Here is a 22,347-nt window from a genome sequence, read left to right as displayed (position 1 = left end):
AATTGCTCTGGCGAACCCATTCAAATTTCTCACAGCAAATCACAGTGGCCTACAGCCAACTCCTTTTCCGCTCATTGGCCAACTGGAAACCTCAGCCCCTCCCCCTATGCCTCCCTTCTCTCATCCGGAAGCCAATCGGAAAGATTAGCGCTCCGTAACTTAGTGTCATCAAGTACCGTACTTGTAATTGGCTATTGGAGCTACCGATTGAGAAGTAGGCGGGGCCATACCAGCTGGTCTATATAAGAGGAGGACAAAGGCGGCGCGCCGCCTGTGTCATCCGCCATCTTGTGCGAAGCAAGGTGGCCTCCACGTTCCCTGAGCGTCTTCTCCGCTTCTGCCTCGACCGCCCCTTGATCACAGACATGTCTCGGGACCGGTTCCGGAGCCGTGGCGGTGGCGGTGGCGGCTTCCACCGGCGCGGAGGAGGCGGCGGCCGCGGCGGCCTCCACGACTTCCGCTCCCCGCCACCCGGCATGGGCCTCAATCAGAACCGCGGACCCTTGGGGCCCGGCCCGGGCCAGGGTGGCCCCAAGCCCCCGATCCCGCCACCGCCTCCGCATCAGCAACAGCAGCAGCCACCGCCGCAGCAGCCGCCACCGCAGCAGCCGCCGCCGCTTCAGCCGCCACCGCATCAGCCGCCGCATCAGCCGCCGCCGCCGCCACAGGACTCGTCCAAGCCCGTCGTTCCTCAGGGACCCGGCCCGGCTCCCGGAGTGGGCAGCGCTCCGCCGGCCTCCGGCTCGGCACCGCCTGCCACTCCTCCGACCTCCGGGGCCCCTACGGGGCCGGGCCCCACCCCGACCCCGCCGCCCGCTGTCACCTCGGCGCCCCCCGGGGCGCCCCCGCCCGCGCCGCCGAGCAGCGGGGTCCCCACCACCCCGCCTCAGACCGGGGGCCCGCCGCCTCCACCCACAGGGGGCCCGGGCCCCGGGCCTAAGCAGGGCCCAGGGCCCGGAGGCCCGAAAGGCGGCAAAATGCCAGGCGGGCCGAAGCCCGGCGGTGGTCCGGGCCTAAGCACTCCTGGCGGTCACCCCAAGCCGCCGCACCGAGGCGGCGGGGAGCCCCGCGGAGGTCGGCAGCACCACCCGCCCTACCACCAGCAGCATCACCAGGGGCCCCCGCCTGGCGGGCCAGGCGGCCGCAGCGAGGAAAAGATCTCCGACTCAGAGGTGAGTGTCTACCGGAGCTACGCGTCGGTTTCTCTAAGATGGCGGCGGCCCCCTCCTCTTTCCCTTCCCCGCCTCCATTTTGTCGGAGACCGGAAGGCGCGTGCGCGCGGGCGGCGGAGGGCGGGGCCGCTGCCGGAGCGAGGGGCGGAAGGCGTGGGTCCTCTTCCTGGCCCCGGGCTAGCCTCCCAGCTGGCTGAGAACCCAGGGTGGGTGGCCTGAGGAGGCAGCGATGAGAAGCTGTGCTGGGCCTTGTTAAAAGTAGAAGATCCTGGGGACGGAGTAGAGCGTGAAATGCAGGGTTGGCCAGGTCGGAGGAGACCTTAAAAGCGCAGGAACAAAGGTACGGGTGATAGCAGGATTTTCTTCGCATCCTTTTTTTCACTTGATAGATGGTGGCCTTTTTAACTTAATGTGTGCTACGACTTAGGTTTGCTAGGAATACTTAACATATACAGCTGATGTTGATTGTGTAGAGTCGAGTTTGGAGAGGGTTATAGGTCCATTCTCGAGTGTTTTGGATGGTTTGGGCTGTTTGATGTTTGGATAGTTAATACGTTGGAAATCTCTCAGATACGGAATCTTGACTTTGACTTTAAACGGAACAGAAAAGCAACCCGATTGGTGGTACTACCCAGTCTGGGAAAGCGAACGTTATTACCGGATTTTTCTACTTGCTAAGGTCACTGGTTTCTGAAAATTTCCTTCCTTTTTCATTAGGGATTTAAAGCCAACTTGTCTCTCTTGAGGAGGCCTGGAGAGAAAACTTACACTCAGCGTTGTCGGTTGTTTGTTGGGAATCTACCTGCTGATATCACAGAGGATGAATTTAAAAGACTTTTCGCTAAATACGGAGAACCAGGAGAAGTTTTTATCAATAAAGGCAAAGGATTTGGGTTTATTAAACTTGTGAGTTTTTTTTTCTCTTTTTAATGTGGATTTAGAGGGGTTTTCCCTTGTTTTTTGCTACTGCAAACTCTAGTGTTAGAGCCAACAGCAGTAAGTTGGTCTTTAAAATTTTCATCGTTTTTTACAAAAAGTGCGACTGTTGTATTGTGAATAATTGTTGGTACTAAGAAAAGAGAGGAGTGGGTGGGTAAGACCTTTACCTACCCTGGGTGGTGTCAGGGAGAGCTGCCTGCGGATCTTGAGCTGAGCTGGAGAAAGGGAAGGGAGTTAAGCTTTTGACAGACAGACAGTTTTAGAGTGGGTGTTAACTGATGTTGAAGTTATATTAACATGAATATGTCTGATACTTTCAGGAATCTAGGGCATTGGCTGAAATTGCCAAAGCTGAACTTGACGATACACCCATGAGAGGTAGACAGCTTCGGGTTCGTTTTGCCACACATGCTGCCGCTCTCTCTGTTCGAAATCTTTCACCTTACGTTTCCAATGAACTGTTGGAAGAAGCCTTTAGCCAATTTGGTCCTATTGAAAGGGCTGTTGTAATTGTGGATGATCGTGGGAGATCTACAGGGAAAGGCATTGTTGAATTTGCTTCTAAACCAGCAGCAAGAAAAGCCTTTGAAAGATGCAGTGAAGGTGTTTTCTTACTGACAACGTAAGTTCATATGCTTATACTAATTTTTATTTATTAACTTGGATGAAGAAGTTGGGATAAAACTGAAAGCAGTTAAGATGGAACCATTTCTGTTACTAGAACTCCTCGTCCAGTCATTGTGGAACCACTTGAACAATTAGATGATGAAGATGGCCTTCCTGAAAAACTTGCACAGAAGAATCCAATGTATCAAAAGTAAGATTGATTTAATCTGAGCAATTTTTAATTGCAAATGAGAACTTGTAGTAATTTTTCAGTTTTGCTTAGAGAATGAGAAATTCTTTGAAATGCATGTGCTTGATAGAAATATAAGGGTCAGGAAGTTTAGAGGTTTTGGAGCAGAGATAGTCAAATGCTTAATGTTTGTTACTGAGATAGGTATGTTTTATATGCAGTTTTGTTTGGCCTTCGAACAACTGCATGATGAATACCTATCTTTTTAAGGATTAAAAAAACAGTCCTTGAGGGATGCCTGGGTGGCTCAGTCGGTTAAGCTGCTGTCTTTGGTTCAGGTCATGATCCCGGTGTTCTGGGATCGAGTCCTGCATCCGGCTCCTTGTCCAGCAGGGAGCCTGCTTCTCTCTCTGCCTCTGCCTGCCACTCTGCCTGCTTGTGCTCTCTCTCTGACAAATAAATAAATAACATCCTTTAAAAAAAAAAATAGTCCTTGAAAAGGAATTTGGTTAGAGGAAATAAAATTAGGAAATGAGGAAGGTGGGATTTATCTCCCAGGATTTATTGTCCTGGGATCTGTTATTTATTACTTGGTGAAGATTTGTTTATTAGCACGGCTGTGTACGCGTGGCGTGGCAGTGGGTGGGAGAAGAAGGAGAGAATCTTAAGTAGACTTCTGCTGAGGCAGGGCTCACTCTCATGGCCTGAGCCAAAATCAAGAGTTAGAATGAGCCAACCAGCTGCCCCTGGAACATGCCATTTTTAATGTAGGCTATTTTACATGAACCATGGGGGCCGTTGCCTTTTGGGATTTCTTACATGTGATAGGCCGGGGGGACATCTGTGTTTTTAGGGCAATCAGGTAGTATCTCTTGTGTGTGTCCACAAACTGGTTCATGTTTAAATACTGTCAGGGAGAGAGAAACGCCTCCTCGTTTTGCCCAACATGGCACATTTGAGTATGAATATTCTCAGCGATGGAAATCCCTGGATGAAATGGAAAAACAGCAAAGGGAACAAGTTGAAAAAAACATGAAAGATGCAAAAGACAAATTGGAAAGTGAAATGGAAGATGCCTATCATGAGCATCAGGCAAATCTTTTGCGTCAAGGTAAAAGACCCTTTTGTGTAAATTTCACTGATAGGATCAGTTGGTTTTTGAAATTTTTTTATAGTCCCATTGACGTGAATTCAAAACAATTTTCTAATGTTCAGATCTGATGAGACGCCAGGAAGAATTAAGACGCATGGAAGAACTTCACAATCAAGAAATGCAGAAACGTAAAGAAATGCAACTAAGGTAAAATTTTGTTAAGCTAATAAGCCTTTGCTTCTGGATTAACATTTAGAGGAAAAGATGGGCCTAAATTTTGCAGGCAAGTCTAATGGACTACAGAGAGGTTACATACTGTGTCAGTGTTGGTTTAACACAAAGTTGGAGTAGAATGTAAGGTTTTGATTGATGATGTGTTTTCTTTGCCAGAATGTTTCTAAGTCTATTATACACCACACTTTCATGTGTGTTTGCTGTAATCTAGACTTCGTAAAGCTCTGAGGCACATTACTAGCTTTCTTTAAAATGGCTTTTAAAAGATGCATATGACACTTTAGTTTATATGCTTGATGAATATTTCCAGGCAAGAAGAAGAACGACGTAGAAGGGAAGAAGAGATGATGATTCGTCAGCGTGAAATGGAAGAACAAATGAGACGCCAAAGAGAGGAAAGTTATAGCCGGATGGGCTACATGGATCCAGTAAGTAAAATTCTTTTGAAATGTAATTGGAGTTGTCTACAAAACTTGGAGGTACCTAAAATGAAACTTAACTCAAATAATGTCATTTTACTTCACTGCCCTTCTTTATACAAGTGTGTTATTATGATTAATACACTTTAAAGTTTTATTTTCTTGGCTGGGCCTAAAGATTTCACTGGGTGGGAAGAAGCCTTACAGGTTTTCTAATGATTGAGTTCTCAACATTTGGTTTCAGAATATTGGTTTTACGTGTAGTCTTAACCGATTTTTAAGTTTTGGAAATTTTTTAGGTATAGTATGGGTGTATGAAAGGGTTTATTTTTATTTTTCTTGCAGAGAGAAAGAGACATGAGAATGGGTGGTGGAGGAGCAATGAACATGGGAGGTAAGCAGGAAAATCAAATTAGCAATACCATTAGAGAGCAGTGTCCTGGTTGAGTCGTAACCAGCATTTTTGTTTCCTAGATCCCTATGGTTCAGGAGGCCAGAAATTTCCACCTCTAGGTGGTGGAGGTGGCATAGGTTATGAAGCTAATCCTGGAGTCCCACCAGCAACCATGAGTGGTTCCATGATGGGAAGCGACATGGTAATGTATCCTGTATGACGTAGTACGAAGGAAATTCTCATTTTTCACAACTTACGTGTGTGTGTTTTGTTTTTTGTTTTTTGGTTTTTTTTCTTTTTTAAGTAGGTAACTGGACCTCTTTTTAGTTCCCTTATCACGTAAATCATAATATCGAGGAGTACTTTGGCAACATAGAAGAACTCTGTGTGCGGTAACCTAAACAGCAATGGTTGCCAACAACAAGTCAACGCTGTCAGTAGTGTGTTGGAGTTCTCTTTGGCAATAAGTAGACATAGGTGCTTTCTATTATATTGCTTGTGTACTTTTGCACTCTAGCACATGGCAAATTCAAATTCTAAATGTTAGATGATGTACCTGATTATTCTACATCCAAGTGAGAGTAATCAAATGGCAAACTGTCATTCATTAAGCTGATATTTGCCATAAGTATGAATCAGACTTGTAGTTTATAGTTTTAGGCATGTTCTAGTGATGTGTAGGACTTTGATCTATATTTGGTGTGGTTTCTACCCATGAAAAGGGAGTTGTTCACGGTTTTGACTCGTCGTTTCCCACTTGTTGGGCCTGTCCATAGGTGTACCTTCTAAAATAAACTGACATCTCTATTTTGCTACAGGATAGCAAAAATCATTGACAGTTTCAAGCATACTAGTTGTGTGCATTTGATCTGAACCTTCTTGATGCTTTCATATTTTAACTGTACAGATAGCCTGTCAGGATGCTTTAGAACCACCAAGTGAGTTGGTCTGAGTGGCTGTGTTAGGGCTTTACAGATCGTAGGAAAATTGAATAGTGGATTTAGAGGTGGGTTTAGAGAAGAGTGCATTTTCACAACTGAACTGAATCTGATTGGTTCACCTGCAAACTTTTGGCAGAGGAGGGAAGCTTCAGCACGAAGCTCATTAGATTCATTTTACATTTTTATATATTTTACATATAGGAGTATAAGGATTTGGTATGGGGCCTAGTCTATTTAAAATCTACATAAGGTTTTTTGAGAATTAGAATCATAAGTACCTGGTTGGGTTAAAACATAGTGTTACTAGCTTTCTTTAAATTAAATTTTAAAAAATACTGTGGGTAACATTTTGGTTTATATGCTTTTCTAAAAGGTAGATTGTAGGTCTGTATCAGATTTGTAAAACTAATTTGACATGATGTTCCCACAATTAAGGTTCTTTGTATGTCCCTTGTAACAGGTAGGGTTTTAAGATGATGTAATAACATAATCGTGAAACCCAAAAATTTTCTTAGAGCTTTTGAGATACACAGCATAATGTGCTAAAACCCTCAAATTTTTAGGATTTTGAGAAATAGTTTAGAGGGTTGAGGTTTAGTTTTTTAAGTAGTTCTATAGTATTTAGTAGGAAACATATTGGAAATATGTATAGGAACAGTTAAACCCTGATGCCCCCCCCCCCCTGCATTTTTGGAGTGATGCTCTCAGTAATTTATTTTGAATGGAATTTGAAAGATAGTTGAGGCTTCTGTGCTATGCATATCTATAGGGTTTTTCTGTTTGGGGACTATAGGTTTCTCAGATTAGAAGTACTTAAAACTAGGTGGAATCATGAAATCTTGCTTTATTGCAGTTACTTGAGCTTGGTGTTTAGGTTGTTTGAGAAAAAGCCAAAACGTGGAATCATAGCTAACCAGTGGACTTCCAAAGACCTGAAGAAAAAGCTGGGCTGGTGTGGGGGTGGGCTGTATATTCAATCAATTTGCAGCAGTACAGACTACTGTGAACATAATTGTCTCTGGTTACGTAGTGATGGTTCTGAAGGTGGTATACCTGTGAGAATATGGCAACACTTTTTAATGAAGTTACTGTGCCGGTTATGTTAGTCTTTTATGCTTTTTCTTTTTGTAGTTTGGTAGCATTTTATTAAAACTTTGAACTTTTTAAGATTTCTGCAAGTTAGCAGATGTGTCTTAAGATCTTGAAAAGCACAAGGTTTCTTATGCAGCTCATGCCACTAACTGGTGAGTAGGTCTTTGTCACTTCATTGAGTGCATTGAATCTGTCTGGTTGGGCTTGTTAGGCTTACTTGGAAAATAAATTTCCTGTTCAGACCTTGAAAGTGAGAAGTTTGCAAGCTTTTCCAGTGGGTTAATCTGATGTGAAATTTCTTAAAACTCATTTTGGAATGGGTTTTCACATCTGCACTAATTCTTAAATTTTTTAGCACTACAGGGAAGACCTATTCTTTGAAACAGGTGTATGAGAATGGCTCAAGTGGGAACATACCACAAGGCATGTATTATCGTAAACTAATTTTCAAATTACCCTTTTTTCCTTTCTATGTTCCCGGTACCTGTGGATCGACTCATTGGTGATTGTATCGACGAACGTTGACTACGGAACCTTCTAAAATATTTACTTAACACACATGGACATCAACTACATATAATGAACTGTTAATTTACTGTTCCAATAGCGTACTGAGCGCTTTGGGCAGGGAGGTGCGGGACCTGTGGGTGGACAGGGTCCTAGAGGAATGGGGCCTGGAACTCCAGCAGGATATGGTAGAGGGAGAGAAGAGTATGAAGGCCCAAACAAAAAGCCCCGATTTTAGATGTGATACCTAGGTTTTCATTCCAGTTTGTTTTTGTCTTTTCTTGTTTAGATACCAATCTTTTAAATTCTTGCATTTTAGTAAGAAAGCTACCTTTTTATGGATGTTAGCAGTTTATTGACCTAATATTTGTAAATGGTCTGTTTGGGCAGGTAAAATTATGTAATGCAGTGTTTCAAACGGGAATTTTTTTTTTTTATTTCCTTTTTTTTTTTTAACTGTATAATGTCCCTCAAGTTATGGCAGTGTACCTTGTGCCACTGAATTTCCAAAGTGTACCAATTTTTTTTTTACTGTGCTTCAAATAAATAGAAAAAATAGTTATAATATTGATCTTCAACTTTGCCATTCATGCTTCTATGCACATTAGGCTAGGTATTCCACTTTGAAAGCATGAGCGTTTCTAGGCCTTCAAATGGCACCTGCCATTTCTGGGAAATGTATCTGTAGGCTAAGTATTGCTTTCTACAAACAAGTACCCCCTTGTTTTAAAAAGAAGAAATGCATATTGAAGTAGTTTCATGATTTGATTTGTTTGGCATTATAGGAAGCAAGCTGGTGCTAAGTATTTTTAAATGGTTATGTAAGCAAGCTGAACTGTAAATCTTCCTTCGGGAATGTGTATTAAGATGATGGAATGGGTGAAAGACTATCGGTAGGGAGAGAAAGTGGGTATGACTAAATGGATCTTTATGGCCCTATGATCTATCCTTTCCTTGAAAGTTTCTGAAGAAAAAGTGGAAAGATCATTCTGTTGCATTTCTCCATTCTTGTTTTTAAAAGAACAAGTCCAAGCCCTACATATGGCTTGTATTGAACTTTCACATTTGAATTAAAGATTGTTAAACATGAAGCCTTTTCATGTATTACTTCAAGTGATTTATGAAGATGGGGTTTAGTCTGAAAAATGCAACTGGAAAGTAAGAAGCGTAGTAGCCATAAAGTAGCTTTAGCTATGTATGCATTTGTACTCTGTAACTTTTACATCTCCTTGTGCTACTGCTGGTGGGCAAAATCTGTAGGACTGTAACAATCTACTTATTCTCTTGTCTAAGAACTAGTGGTGACTGTTAATGACAAATAGGGTTGCAGATAACAATTCTTACTGTAAAATATTTGTTAACATGTTTTTCCATAGTTTACTTTCAATGTAGCACTAATTCTGGAGAGAGTTGCTTATGCTACACAGTACAAATAGCCCTTCTTCCCACCATAAAGTTTTGGAGTGTTTCGATGGTGTTGTCAGTTGATTGTCAACTTCATTGAATCTCCTTCCATTAGGAAAGACATTTTGACTTTTATTAAAGTAGATTGTTACTGTTGTCTGTTAGTACAACGGGAACCTGTTTTCCCAGTGCATATGTTAGCAGAGGAACAGTTTCCTAAAAGTAGGTAAAGTAATGAACGGTTTGGCTTGTTCTTAGTTAACGTTTCCATTCAAATTTGTACATTACAGAGCTCTCACTATGGAATGTGTCTTCCTCTTTTTCACCTCTGTTCTTGGTGCTAATTGGCAAAAGTAAAATTCTAAATCAAATCTTGGTTAAAATGCTGAAGCTTAGTATTGTGCCTGAGTACAAAGGGAAACCTATTGTTGAAACAGTTGAGCACTTTCTGCATAGGAAACTGGATAATACTAAAAGTAAAACACTAGTGGAATATAATTATAGGCATGTCACCCAGTTCTGCTTGTGTGACTGACAGGTACATGGTGTGCTAATTAAGGAAGAGAGTCTCCTTAGAAAATCATCATTTCTTCACCAAGACACTTGGAAATGGGTAGTAGTTCTACCACTATTCTATCAATAAGGAAGTTTTTGTCCTAAGTCCTCAATTGGTGATATGTATGAGGTTATCTGTATGGAAACAAGGGTGTGGATTTGAAAGGAATCCCTTACAATCTGATTGAATTGCATGGTAGGGACTCCACTAATGATAAAATAAGGGGTGTTCATGGGACACCCACAGAGGGTGAACTTGAATGTGTGTGGGCGGGGGCTGGTGGGGAAGTGGGAAAATCTGCCTATAAAATTAATGTTTCAGTTTATTTTTCAGATTACATGCCTTTCTTTATAAGGGATGCTGGCACAGACCCCTAAAATAAGCTTTTGTTAGTACTGTACCTTTGAAGAGTGGTGAAGGATGCTAATGGATAATCTCCTGAAAGTTGTGGCTTTGATAGCCTTACTGTGGGCTGTAGAATTGCTAAACGTCGTTTAGCAAATAATGTTGCTTAGTTCCAACTAAGTTTTGCCTTTCATCACTGAAACAGCAGTGTACCAAGGGTTGTAAGCTACTCAAATAGACTTTCAATAAGTCTTGGAATGCATATGATAGTTTTTAGACTAATGTGAATTTAAATCATCTTAAAAAGGAATTTCCTAAAAGCTGATAATGAAATGTGGGGTGGGAAAAGGGAGTGTAGTACCTTTGAAGTATTTTAGTCATTTTTCTCATTTAAAGTAACCACCTGCCCCCATTTCCTCTCCTCTACTTTCTCTCATAATTTTGTGTTAAGAGGAACGCTGATCGTTTTAAGCCTATTACTCCTAATCTTAAAAAATTGCATTCTCTAAGAGACCCCAGTGTATTTAGTAGGTACCGTCTAAGATTAACCCAATGGCTCACATTCAGTGAAATCCTAATCCTCTTGGCTTAGAACACTAATTAAACTCCTTCTAAGTAGAAGTACTATAAACCCCACCACTCTTTATAGATGTATTATACCACTAATATAAACAGATAATAATTTGGGAAATTGTAACGGTACGCCTGTGCAATTTTTTATAAGTGGCATATTATGGCAGACAAAAATTTAGATACTTGGCTTTTCTTGGGCGCCACTATGTTGTGGCGGAATGTTTTCTGGTGTTCTTGGACTGCAATTATGCACTCTTAAAGTAGTGGCCTGCTACATAACTGCATTTAGCCAGCATTTCTGCAGTGCGTAACTGTGAGGAACGTAGTACCGCAAATGGCAATGGACATTAGGACCCGGATGTAGTATTCCTGCTTGCTCCAAGATTCTCATTGCCGACTGCATACAGGTAGGTAACAAGCAATATAATCTAACTTGGTGACTTGCTATGTACTTTTATTCCGTGGGCATTCTGACATCACACTTCTGACAATGAAATTACAGTGCAGCACCTAACACTTGTATGGTAAAGCTAGTTTCTATCAAAACTGCGTGGGTTTGGGCTTAGAGCTGTAATTTGTCAGGCAGAATTCAGTGCTGTTGCAGTTCTCAGATAAAAAGTGCAAACTTGATTCTTTGGTATGTCTGATTCAGTTGCGTGGTTTCCTTTAGTTGCATTGTAACTGAAGAGAACCTGGAGCATATCAGTGGTGTGGGGGAGAGGGAATCAAACCATACGTGGGAAGTAGAGTGCTTTTAAGCATCTTGACACGACTGTATAGCATGTGATACTGAGTCTCTGTTGTAGCAAACTGACCTCATAGGTCAGCAATATTGATTTCAGAATGTAATCTCGGTAATTTCTGTAGGTTGAGTGAATTAAGACAAAGTACAGTTTTTTTTTTTGTAATGTGATTAAAATTTTTTTTTTTTAAATGGGCTTCATGGGAATACCTTTGTTACTAATGTGGGCTTAGGTGGGAATCTAATGTGTATAGTTCAAGTTATGTGACTTATCTAAATATGTCTCTGCTCTAAACCTGGGGGAAAGTGGTGTGGCATGTTGATTTGCCTGCAGTTGAATACATGTTGGGAATCATTTCCCAATCCTAAGCCTTCGTCGTATTCTGTAGGATAACTGCACATGTTCAGAGTAGCTTTTCGAATTTGGTTCCCTTATTAGCTTTAGGGATGTGATGTTACATAATCCAAAATGTTCACCCAAGAAAAAGAAAAGTCTTCAAAAGCACCTTCTTTTGTTGCTTAGGACTTAAGCTTTGTAAGCTTTGCATCAACTGTTGTTCCAGACCTCAATTCAACTTAACTTTGGTCTCTGAGCTGGTTTTTAGATAGCATGCATGAGAAACAGCTATCATGTATAATGCTTTCTGCTCTGTAACTGGAAAGTTCGGTTTACTTTGCATAAATGCCGGTGAAAACTCTTCATGACTATGAGAATTTTCTTCCACTCTATCAAGAAAAATGGCTTGTTCTTTGGCAAGCAATTCACAAGGTGGGGACAAATTGGTACTTAATATGTAGTCTGTTCAAGCAAATAACTTGACTCTCCTATTAAAAAAGCAAATGGTGACTAGTTTAGTTCTATATTGATAGTACAATGCAGTGCAAACATAATGCTCAGTATTAGTGACGAGAGTGTCACTAAATTGACATACAACCCTGATGGGGTTTTCCTGTGGCATAATTCATTAAATCGGTGGCCAACACTTGCTGCCGTGATTTAGTGATTCGAGTGCTTAGAAATAAAAGCTCAAGTTTATTTCCTAACAGCCAGTAACAATTTTGAGAGAACGTACTTGTTATAATCTATGGACTTGAGGAACATTACTGGGGAGGGTGGTTAATTTTGCTTCATTTCTGCTTATTTCAAGATGAATAGGTTTTTGCACTTTGAAATGAGAAACCTGTGACTTAAGTCGATTCTTACTAGTTTCGATTTGTATGTAGCTATAATTTGTGAATCTTAGTGTAGAGGGTCTCACTCACTCAAAAAGCTGGGAATAAATGGGTTGCAGTAACAACACTATACCGAGGTGCTTGCATTGTATTTCATAGTCTTTTCTTGTTACAAACCAAAATTATTCTTTTTAATGAGAATGGTCTAAGGTTCAGAAGTGTGATGCCAGAATGCATTTTCGTACAGTTAGGCCCTTGGAACAGATACCGGTGCTTTCTGAAAGATGAAAGAAATGGAATGGGTGCTCTTCACACAGGTTGCAAAACCTACAAAGAATGCATAATAGTCTCATTTTTTCCCCTAGAGAAGAGATGCGTGTGACTAGTTTTGGACTTTTAACCTAAATGGGGGTTGCATGTCTCCTATTGTTAATCATTGTCAGCTGCAGTGACATGATCCACAGTCCTGCATTTACTGCCTTTCCCTTAATGATTTTGGACAGGTTTGAGAGAGCCAGGATGTTTGTTCTGGGCCTTTATTTGGTTTTGGCTTTAGCTGATAATGTTTCAGTGTTCTGTCAGCTAGTGCAGTTCTCAAATGGCTGCCTATTAGGGAAAGAATTCTGAGGATTTGACTGTTCCTAATCATCTGTCATTGCTGCTAGATAATGATTGGCAATTTTTAAGACTCAACTGTGGAAATCTCACAGTTGGTAAACCATCAACCATAAAAATGTTGCTTTTGAACACCAGTGCTGAAAAGATTTTATTTGGAGGGTGAGAAGGGGGCTGGATGCAGGATAGGATAATCTGGAGAATGGGGGAGAATGCAAACGATATAGTATCCCTTATGGATGGTACATGTGCAACAGGGAGCTCTTTTTTTTTTTAATCCCCTTGGCAGTAACTGATAATCAGGGAGGAAGAAAAACCTGGAACTTGAATTAAGGCTGATCTTTCTGGTTTTTGTGCACCGTGGCCCTGCCAGGCATATATAGTGAAGGTGAATGTTTTCTCCCTCAGAAAAACTCAGGTTCCTTGCTGTCCCGAATAAGGCCTAGCTTCCCTGCCCTAACTGAAAACTCAGTGAGGACTTGGAGGGAAAGAAAGAGGCAAATACAGAGGATTGCAGGGTAACAACTGCATTGTTGTGTACTGTGGATGGGGGAGGGCACTCTTGGAGGACTCCTGATGCAGGTGGTCAGTCCACCTGAGACCGGAAGACATACTTGAATGGGGAGCAGGGTACGTGCTTTTATATGAAAAGAGAGCTGATGTTAAAACTCATTTGGTAAGGTAAACGTTGTCACATACCTTCACATAAGGGATAGTATATTTTGGGTTGCAGTCAAACTTGATTGTGCTCAGACTGGTGAAAATAGCAGATAGGCTTTTGTATTTTAAATAAGGTACAGTTTTTATTCTTTGAATTGAGCTGTCTACTTTATTACTTTACATAAAAATAATTTTAGATTTTTTTCCCCCCATCAAGTTTCTTCCTGTTTTCTTTTTTTGTTTTTTTTTTTTTTTTTTTTTTTTTTTTTTTTTTTTTTTGGGTTTTTTTTTTTTTTTTTTTTTTAAATGCTGTAACTTGCCCCTAATCTTTGTCTCTGGAATTTTACTCTCTAAATTTTAAAGTTAACTAGCATTTTCAAACCTTTATACCCTTGTCTTTTATATTAACTTTCTCTTATTATTCTTTAGGTAAGAATGATTGAGGTTGGCTGATACTGGAGTACTCACTCACTTCAAGTAAGTTTCCTTAGAAGTCCTAACCTGTAGAAGACTTTTGAGTGTGATTTGTTAACAAAGGTTAAGTAATGTGATTTAGCTATGTGGGGTGAAACGTGTTTGATTTTTCTTTTTTTAAGATCTTATTTATTTGACACACAGCAAGAGCGGGAACACAAGTAGGGTGGGGGGGAGGGGGAGAGGGAAAAGCAGGCTCCCTGCTGAGTAGGGAGCCCAGTGTGGGGCTTGATCCCAGGACCCTGGGATCATGACCTGAGCGAATGCAGCCTCTTAACGGCTGAGCTACCCAGGCGCCCCAAATGTGATTTTTAAAATGCTTACTTCTGAGATAATACCCATGTGTTTTTGTTTTTGAAAACAACATGCGGACGGCACCTGGGTGGCTCAGTCAAGTGTCTGCCCGTGGTTCAGGTCATGATCCTGGGGTCCTGAGTTCAAACCCTGCATCAGCTCTCTCTGCCTGCTTCTCCCTCTCTCTCTCTGCCTCACCCTGCTTATGTTCTCTTATGCGCTCATGCTGTCTCTCAAGTAAATCTTTAAAATGGGTGTGTGAGCTTGAGAAAGTGGGGACTATTTTATTTATAAAAGTGTCAGACGATAGACGAGTTGACAGAAGGTACATGGATGAAGCTGTGTTGTATACCTAAAATTAATAGACTATTGTGTGTTTTATGTTTCAGTTTTAAGAAAAGATACAGGATTGGGGCACCTGGGTGGTTTGGCTGGTTAAACGTCTGCCTTTGGCTTGGGTCATGATCTCAGGGTCCTGGGATTGAGCCCTGCATTGGGCTCCCTCCTCAGTGGGAGCCTGCTTCTCCCTCTCCTGCCTGCTGCTCCCACTGCTTGTGCATTCTCTGTGTCAGATAAGTAAATAAATCCAAAAATAATAGAGATACAAGATTATGTAAAGGGAAACCAGCTTGAATTAGTGGAAAAATGCCATATTTTTAGAACTCTAAATTCCACTCTTGACCCATTCAGAATCTCCCTTAAGATTCTCTTTTATTGCGGTGTCTGGGTGGCTCAGTGGGTTAAAGCCTCTGCCTTCGGCTCAGGTCATGATCCCAGAGTCCTGGGATCGAGCCCCACATCGGGCTCTCTGCTTGGCGGGGAGCCAGCTCCACCCCCACCCTCCACTGCCACCCCACCCCCATCTCTGCCTGCCTCTCTGCCTACTTGTGATCTCTGTCTGTCAAAAAAGAGAAAATTCTCATTTACTTAGAGAACAGTCCAGTCTTGGGTAGGAGGAAAAATCCTGTGGGTGTGAGGAAATTTTAGAAGACTATAACTGTAGTGTGGACCAGGTCTTTTCTAAGCAATAACAGCAAAACAAAAGAAAAAAACCACTGATTGGGTGGGCTCAAAAATGTGCCTCTTGGTGATGTGGAGAATAAGATGTACACACTATAGTTAATGAAAATGTAGTATGCTGTACATGTTATTTTAATAAGATATTTTTAATGATAGGTGGATAAGCTATTAGTCTCAAGACGACATCACACAACGTGAACCATGAAGGAAAGCCGCAGCCTATTAGACTGAGGAACTATCTAGGTAAGTTGAATGTTTCTTATTCTGTAAACTCCCTTCAGAAGAACTCTTGGGTGTTACAGAAATAACTACTTGTGTGTGAATATTTAATTTTAACTTACTCTGTGTTAAAACTATGTAGGGAGTAATGTTTTTATACTACTAAAAATATTTACAGTCCTTTTAATAGCCCTCTTGAGGCTGTAGGCCTTGTTGGTTTGCCTCAACCCTCAGAAAAATAGGGACTGTAGGGACGCCTGGGTGGCTCAGTTGTTACGCGGCTGCCTCTGCCTCAGGTCATGATTCCAGGGTCCTGGGATCGAGCCCCATATTGAGCCCCATCTCAGGCTCCTGCTCAGTGGGAAGCGTGCTTCTCCGTCTCCCACTCCCCCTGCTTCATTTCCCTCTTTCACTGTGTTTCTCTGTGTCAAATAAATAAAATCTTTTAAAGGGGGGGGGGCGGTGCGCCTGGGTGGCTCAGTGGGTTAAGCCTCTGCCTTCAGCTCAGGTCAAGATCTCAGGGTCCTGGGATCAAGCCCCACGTCGGGCTCCCTGCTCAGTGGGAGGCCTACTTCTCCCTCTCCCACTACTGCTTGTGTTCCCACTCTCTCTGTCTCTGTCAAATAAATAAAATCTTAAAAAAAAAAAAAAAAGAAAAAGAAAAGGGACTTCTAGTTTTCTGTAGGAGTTTGTATGTCTTTTTGCCTCCGTACATAGAACTGTGCAAAAGAGGGTTTGGAAAATTGGAAATTGCCTATTTTTTAACCAAATACTTATAAGATGGGGTCATCTAGAGTTGATGATGTCCTAGAAGGGTTGGCAGTTTTAAAGGGCAACTCAGTTCTGCTGTTGTAGCTGGGAAAGCAGTCATAGACTGTATGTAAACAAAGGGACAGGGCTGCATGCCAAGTTTACAAAAAAGTAGTAGGTAGACAGTAGCCTGTTGTCTCATCATCTAATACAAATGGATATATAGTTAGATTATAGCTCAGTTAAAGGGCTGTCATAATCATTTAAGAGTAAGGTAGAAATAGTGTTAAGTAATTGACTGGATTTTAAACCTAGGGGAGGTGCCAGGTAGTGGAGTGTGTTAAAAGATCTCCCTTCTCAGTGGTTGCAACTAAAGTTCTAATAAATGGAACTAAAGGTGAATCAACTAGCTGGTGACAAAGGCTGGTGGTAAAATAATCTGCATCTTAATCCTTAACTATATAGTACTTAATGATCATTAAGTACGTTAATATCCCATTTCTTGATTAGTATTACTTTGATATTAAAAAGTTTACTTGGTTAGTGCTAAACGGTGAGTGTTTGACAACTCTGATTCTTAACATCTTTTGGAGTAATTGTTTCTTTTAATTGGCAGGATCAGGTGAACTCTGTCCAGAAAACCAATGAAGAACAGGGCAAAGAGGAATGAGCAGCCTAATTGTTAATAAAGACATTTTTAAATCAGATTGTGCTTTTATTTGTTTTGGTTTTTGTGTTTAAGTAGGACTTTTTGTTTGTAATATTTTCTTTATATGTCATCACCTTGTTTTTAGGTGACATGGGCATGGAACATGGTGATTCAGGACTCGGGCTTTCTGGCCGAGCTGCTTCAACATTAATTACTGATCAGCCTGATGGCCCTTCCTTGGCTCTTGTCCTAATTTAACTGATTAAGCCATCAATATTTTAAAATTGCCTTGATTCTTTATAGGTTTTATTCCTAAAATCAGCATGTAGTGAAATACAGCAATTATAACTACATACCCCTCCTTGATTGGGCTTTAGGCATACCATTTTGTATCCTGCTTTTGTATTTCCCCCAAAGAATTGTCAGATGACGGTTATAGAGTATTGACATTACTTCACAAAGAAGCACAGAGTTAGAATTCCATCTTGCCAAATAATCATGTTTGGGTTACCCTGAGTAGCAATTTCTTTAAGTTAAAATGAATTGGAATTTCATATGCAGTGTGAAATATGAGTAGATGAATAGAAGTAGAAGGGAAGGATTGTTGGAATCGACTGTAAAATCGGCTCAATAAAGAAATTTGGAAGTAAAATCTGCTTTTCTCCCTTCACTCTAGTTATTTTGTTGAAATTTGACAAGTTTAGTCAAAGGGTTGTTTGGCACCAGCTTAATTAAGCACTTGTTCAGGAAAAGGTATGAAGCACGTGTTTAAAAGGTAATTCTGTTGATTTGTCACTGTGGGCCACGTTACTTAGTGCAGAATTTCAGAAAGCTCTAATTTGTTAGCTTGCTGTAATTAAATAGAGGAAGCTCAGAATTTAGAACATCTTGCTCAGTATTACTTGAAAAAGCACAGAGAGTTGAAAGCCAAAGCAGTCACTGCTCCCATGGGATTTGCTTTGGAAACCTGTGCAAGAGGAAGCCTAGCACTTAAAAACTACCAAGAGGTTGAGCATGAAAAAGACTGGGAAGAAATTCAAGGTTCATATGGGGGAAAAAATGCCATGTTCAGGGATTTAAAGACTTAGCAATTGGAGCTTCTTGGTGGCTCAGTTGGTTAAGGGTCTGCCTTCAGCTCAGGTCATAATCTCTGTGCTGTGAGATACCAGGGTAGTCAAACTTAGGTGGCAGCTGCCTTCCATCAGAATAAGCATCCCAAGAAACCCTGAGGGAAGCTGCATGATGTGACCTCTCTGACATAGGTTTGTCACTTCTACACTTGGTAGAAACAGTCACAGTCCCAATGAGATTAATGGGGAGGGGAAATACCCTCTACCGCTCAATGGAAGGAGTGCGAGAATATGCAGGTACAGTTTTGGGGTTTTTGTTTCTTTAGTATGTATGTATGTATTTTAAAGATTTTATTTGATCTCAAGTAGGCAGCCTGATGTGGGGCTCCACCCCAGGACCCTGAGATCATGACTAGAGCCAAAGACAGGCTTAACCCACTGAGCCACCCAGGCGCCCCTATTTTTTAAAAGTGCAGTATTGTTTTGAGACCACTAGAGTCTTGAAATTCATAGGCTCGTTATTTGTTCATTTTTTTCATTTATCAGTAATACACTTGATTTAGCCAAAAGGACAAACAATTTATCTGCAAGACATTTTGTCTCTTTTGTGCCAGATACATACTTAAAATGGAGATAACAGAGATGAAAAGATGTTCTGGTGGGGAGGTCTACGTAGGTGTAAAGGGGGAGAAACTATATATATATATTCCACTTAAGTGTTGGAGCCTTTATGTTGGTCACGTAAGTTTAATTTATTGTCACAACCATTCACTAGTCCTTGACATACGCTGAAGCATGGAAATGGAATGATCTATGTAAGTAGTAGGCAGTTGGGTATTTTTTACTTTTCTCAGCTCTATGCCCAGCAGAGGGCTTGAACTCATGACCCCAAGATTAGGGTTTCATGCTCAACTGACAGCCAGCCAGATCCTCTGGGGTATTGTTTTAGATGGAGACTTAACAAGCAGTGCACTCAGCAATAACACATGTAAGGGGTAAAAAGGAAACAGGCTTAGATGGGAAAGTTGGAAGTTGACATAGAACAGGTCTTGGCCAATCCATGAAATCCCAAATTATGTAAGGGGCTGAGCCTTTTTGTCCCACAGAATATTGACTATCTGTCTCTAGTGGAATGGGGGGAAGGGTGGGCATAAACTCAGGCCTTTCAACTGAGGACAATTCCCAGAAAGGGATAGAGTTAGGAGCCTGTAGGAAAGGTCGGGGAGCAAGGGACTCAATTCTGAAAGGGGTGTCTGGTGGTATATCCGAATCCAAACCCCGTATGTTCACAGGAAACTCAGGGAAGACTAGTGCGCGCAAGCAATTATGTATTTGGGGCTCATCAGCCTATAGGTTAACAGTTGAAGTCATGCGCCCAAGTAAGATTGTCCACGGAGCATATACAAGATGAAGAATCTGAGGATGCACCTCTGAGAACACTGTGTGGACTCTGGTACTAAGAGTTTATGAAAGAGGGGTGCCTGGGTGGCTCAGTTCTTGTGTCTACCTTCAGCTCAGGTCATGATCCCAGGGTCTTGGGATCGAGCCTGGCATCAGGCTCCCTGCTCAGCTGGGAAGCCTGCTTCTCTCTCCCACTCCCCTGCGTGTGTTCCCTCTCTCACTGAGTCTCTTTCTGTTAGATAGATGATAGTTCATGAAAGAGGGTTGCCTGGGTGGCTCAGGTTATGATCGCAGGGTCCTCAAATAAATAAAATCTTTTTAAAAAAGCTCATGAAAGAGACAAGGACAGGCAAGAAGTTACTCTCTAAAACAGAAGTTTGGAGTTTTGGAGGCAGAGGAAAGTGTTAAGAGTCTAGAGTGCAAGTTGGCAGGAGGATTTTCTATTTCTCTGAAACCAGAGAGCGGAGTAGGGAGGGAATCTGGTGTTACCTGCTGTTTGCTGTGCTGTGAGTAAAAAGAACCTGTCTTGGGGTGTCTGCCTGGCTCAGTCGGTGGAGCATGCGACTTGATCTTGGGGTTTTGAGTTCAAGCCCTCTGTTGGGCATAGAGCTTACTTTATTTTAATTTTTTAATTTTTGATGGAGAGTACAAGCATGCGGAGCAGCAGGGAGAGGGAGAAGCAGGCTCTCGCTGAGCAGAGAGCCTGAGTGGGGCTTGATCCCAGGTCCCTGAGTTCATGACCCGAGGCAAAGGCAGACACCTAACTGATTGAGCCACCACGGCACCACTAGAGCTTACTTTAAAAAAAAAACACTTCTTGAGTGTCTTATTCCGACCCATTGAGTTTCATTTTTAGCACATATGGAATTTTGGCAAGCTCCTGAGCTTGTTTGGTTAGTCATTTTTCTTGGAGTCTTGTCGTCCTCTGTAAGATTTGCCATCCTCTATAAGATTTGAGTTATCTCTCTTTTTTTTTAAGGATTTTATTTATTCACTTGACAGAGTGAGAGAACACAAGCAGGGGGGAAGTAACAGAGGCGGAAGGAGAAGCAGGCTCCCCACTGAGCAGGGAGCCCAATGAGGGGCTCAATCTCAGGACCTTGAGATCATGACCTGAGCTGAAGCCAGACGCTTAACTGACTGAGCCACCCAGGTGTCCCCAAAGTTCATTTCTTCAGACAGTATATTGAAGCTTGCTTTTTCAACCAATTTGACAATCTTTATTTTTCAATTGGAGTCTACTTTAGGCCGTATATTTAATATAATTACCAATATGGTTAGACTTAAGTCTCCTATCTTACGTGTTTTCTGTTTGTTCTGTTGTTTCCTTTTCCCTCTTTTCCTGCTATCCTTTGGCTACACTGAATATTTTTAGTATTCCATTTTATTCCTTCTATTGACTTACTAGTTATTCCTCTCAGTGTGTCTTAGTGGTTGCCTTAGAGCTTCAGTATGCGCCTTTAACTTACCACTCCTTACCATCAAATATATGCCTCTTCACAGAGAAGTTAGAACCTTAAGACAAATTTTCCCCATCCTTTGTGTTATTGTCATACTTTATTTCTACTTGTGTTATAACCCCTAGAAAAATATTATTTTTTTCCTATATACTCAAATATATTTTAAACAAATCTGAAAATTAGGGAAAATAACATATATATGTATATATGGCCTTTTCCCAAGAGCTAATTCTAGTGTTTGCCGGATGCCTCAGGTGTGTAACAAGGTTCTTCCGTTTTGGATAGACAGAATGCCAATGTTTCCCAGGTCTGTGGAATCTCTGGGTTCGTCTTACGGTTCCTTGGCTGTTCAATTTTAAATAGTTGTTCTTTGACCTGATGGAATCTCATTCTATATGTGCAGAGTTTAGTGTTCTGCTGAGAATGCAAAAGAAGCTTTATACAGGGGCGCCTGGGTGGCTCAGTAGTTAAGTGTCTGCCTTTGGCTCAGGTCATGATCCCAGGGTCCTGGGATTGAACGTCGGGCTCCCTGCTTGGCCGGAAGGCCAGTTTCTCTCTCTCTGACTCCCCCTGCTTGTGTTCCCCTCTCTCGTTGTGTCTTTCTCAAATAAATAAATAAATATATTTTTTAAAAAGCCTTACACAGATTTCTTTCTTTGCGTAGCTCCCTCCATTCTAGTAATATGTTCCACAGATTCCAGCTGCTTCAGCCTCATCAAACACCCATCTCTTCTCAGTGCAGCAAGACCATCACGCTCTGCTTGGGGCCTCCTTCCTACGCAGTGAATTGAATAATGCCTCCAGGCAGACGGCTGTGACGAGCACTTACCTCATTCATTACTCTTTTCTTGTGGATCACGGTACAGCGTAGTCTGCTTTCCAGTTTGTTTTGCACTGACTTATATCCCTCCCAAATTCATATATTGAAGTCTTACCTTCCAGTACGTACCAGAATGTGACTGTATTTGGAGACAGGGCCTTTAAACAGGTAATTAGGTCATAAGTTTGGGTTCTAAACCAGTAAGACTGGTGGCCTTATAAGAAGGGGAAGAGATACAAAGGTCATATGCAAAGGCCATGTGAGAACACAGTAAAACAATGCTATTGGCAAGCCAAAAAAGTAGACCTCAGAAGAAATCAAACCTCCTGACACCTTGGTCTTGGACTTTTGGCCTCCAGAATTATGAGAAAATTAATTTGTGGTATTTTAGCCATCCAATCTGGTATCTTACGAAGGCGGCCCTAGCAAACTAATGCATAATGTACAATCAGTAGTCATTTAATATCCTTTGTGTAGTTCTGGTGTTGTTTACAGCAGAAGGACAGATCTGGTACTAGTTCTTTGAGCTGGAAGC

The 22,347-nt window shown here is 41.7% G+C and overlaps 1 protein-coding gene and 1 pseudogene across 1 annotated transcript; both read left to right on the top strand.

Moving 5' to 3' along the window:
* The first annotated feature begins 226 nt into the window (after positions 1-226).
* LOC111143654 (splicing factor proline and glutamine rich) lies at positions 227-17,713 on the top strand. The gene is made up of 13 exons (XM_022497474.1): positions 227-1,172; positions 1,890-2,078; positions 2,432-2,733; positions 2,833-2,928; positions 3,822-4,018; positions 4,123-4,207; positions 4,545-4,662; positions 4,999-5,047; positions 5,128-5,249; positions 7,688-10,872; positions 14,085-14,132; positions 15,600-15,686; positions 17,029-17,713. The coding sequence occupies exons 1-10, from the start codon at positions 366-368 to the stop codon at positions 7,823-7,825; spliced, it is 2,103 nt and encodes a 700-aa protein (XP_022353182.1). The 5' UTR covers positions 227-365; the 3' UTR covers positions 7,826-10,872; positions 14,085-14,132; positions 15,600-15,686; positions 17,029-17,713.
* LOC111143655 overlaps positions 15,648-22,347 on the top strand; it is a 35,488-nt pseudogene continuing 28,788 nt past the window's right edge.

The sequence above is a fragment of the Enhydra lutris genome, unplaced genomic scaffold, assembly GCF_002288905.1.
Source record: "Enhydra lutris kenyoni isolate GAN:26980312 unplaced genomic scaffold, ASM228890v2 scaffoldscaffold9, whole genome shotgun sequence".
In the NCBI taxonomy this organism is placed as follows: Eukaryota; Metazoa; Chordata; class Mammalia; order Carnivora; family Mustelidae; genus Enhydra; species Enhydra lutris.
Note: the sequence above shows the minus strand (reverse complement) of the source record. Positions and strands in the feature narration are given on the sequence as shown.

Excerpts from the sequence above, each read along its gene's own strand:
- LOC111143654 (XM_022497474.1), top strand. The coding sequence starts at position 366 with ATGTCTCGGGACCGGTTCCGGAGCCGTGGCGGTGGCGGTGGCGGCTTC. Across the intron at positions 4,019-4,122 it reads GGCAAATCTTTTGCGTCAAG|ATCTGATGAGACGCCAGGAA; the intron begins GTAAAAGACCCT and ends TCTAATGTTCAG. Across the intron at positions 4,663-4,998 it reads GGATGGGCTACATGGATCCA|AGAGAAAGAGACATGAGAAT; the intron begins GTAAGTAAAATT and ends TTTTTCTTGCAG.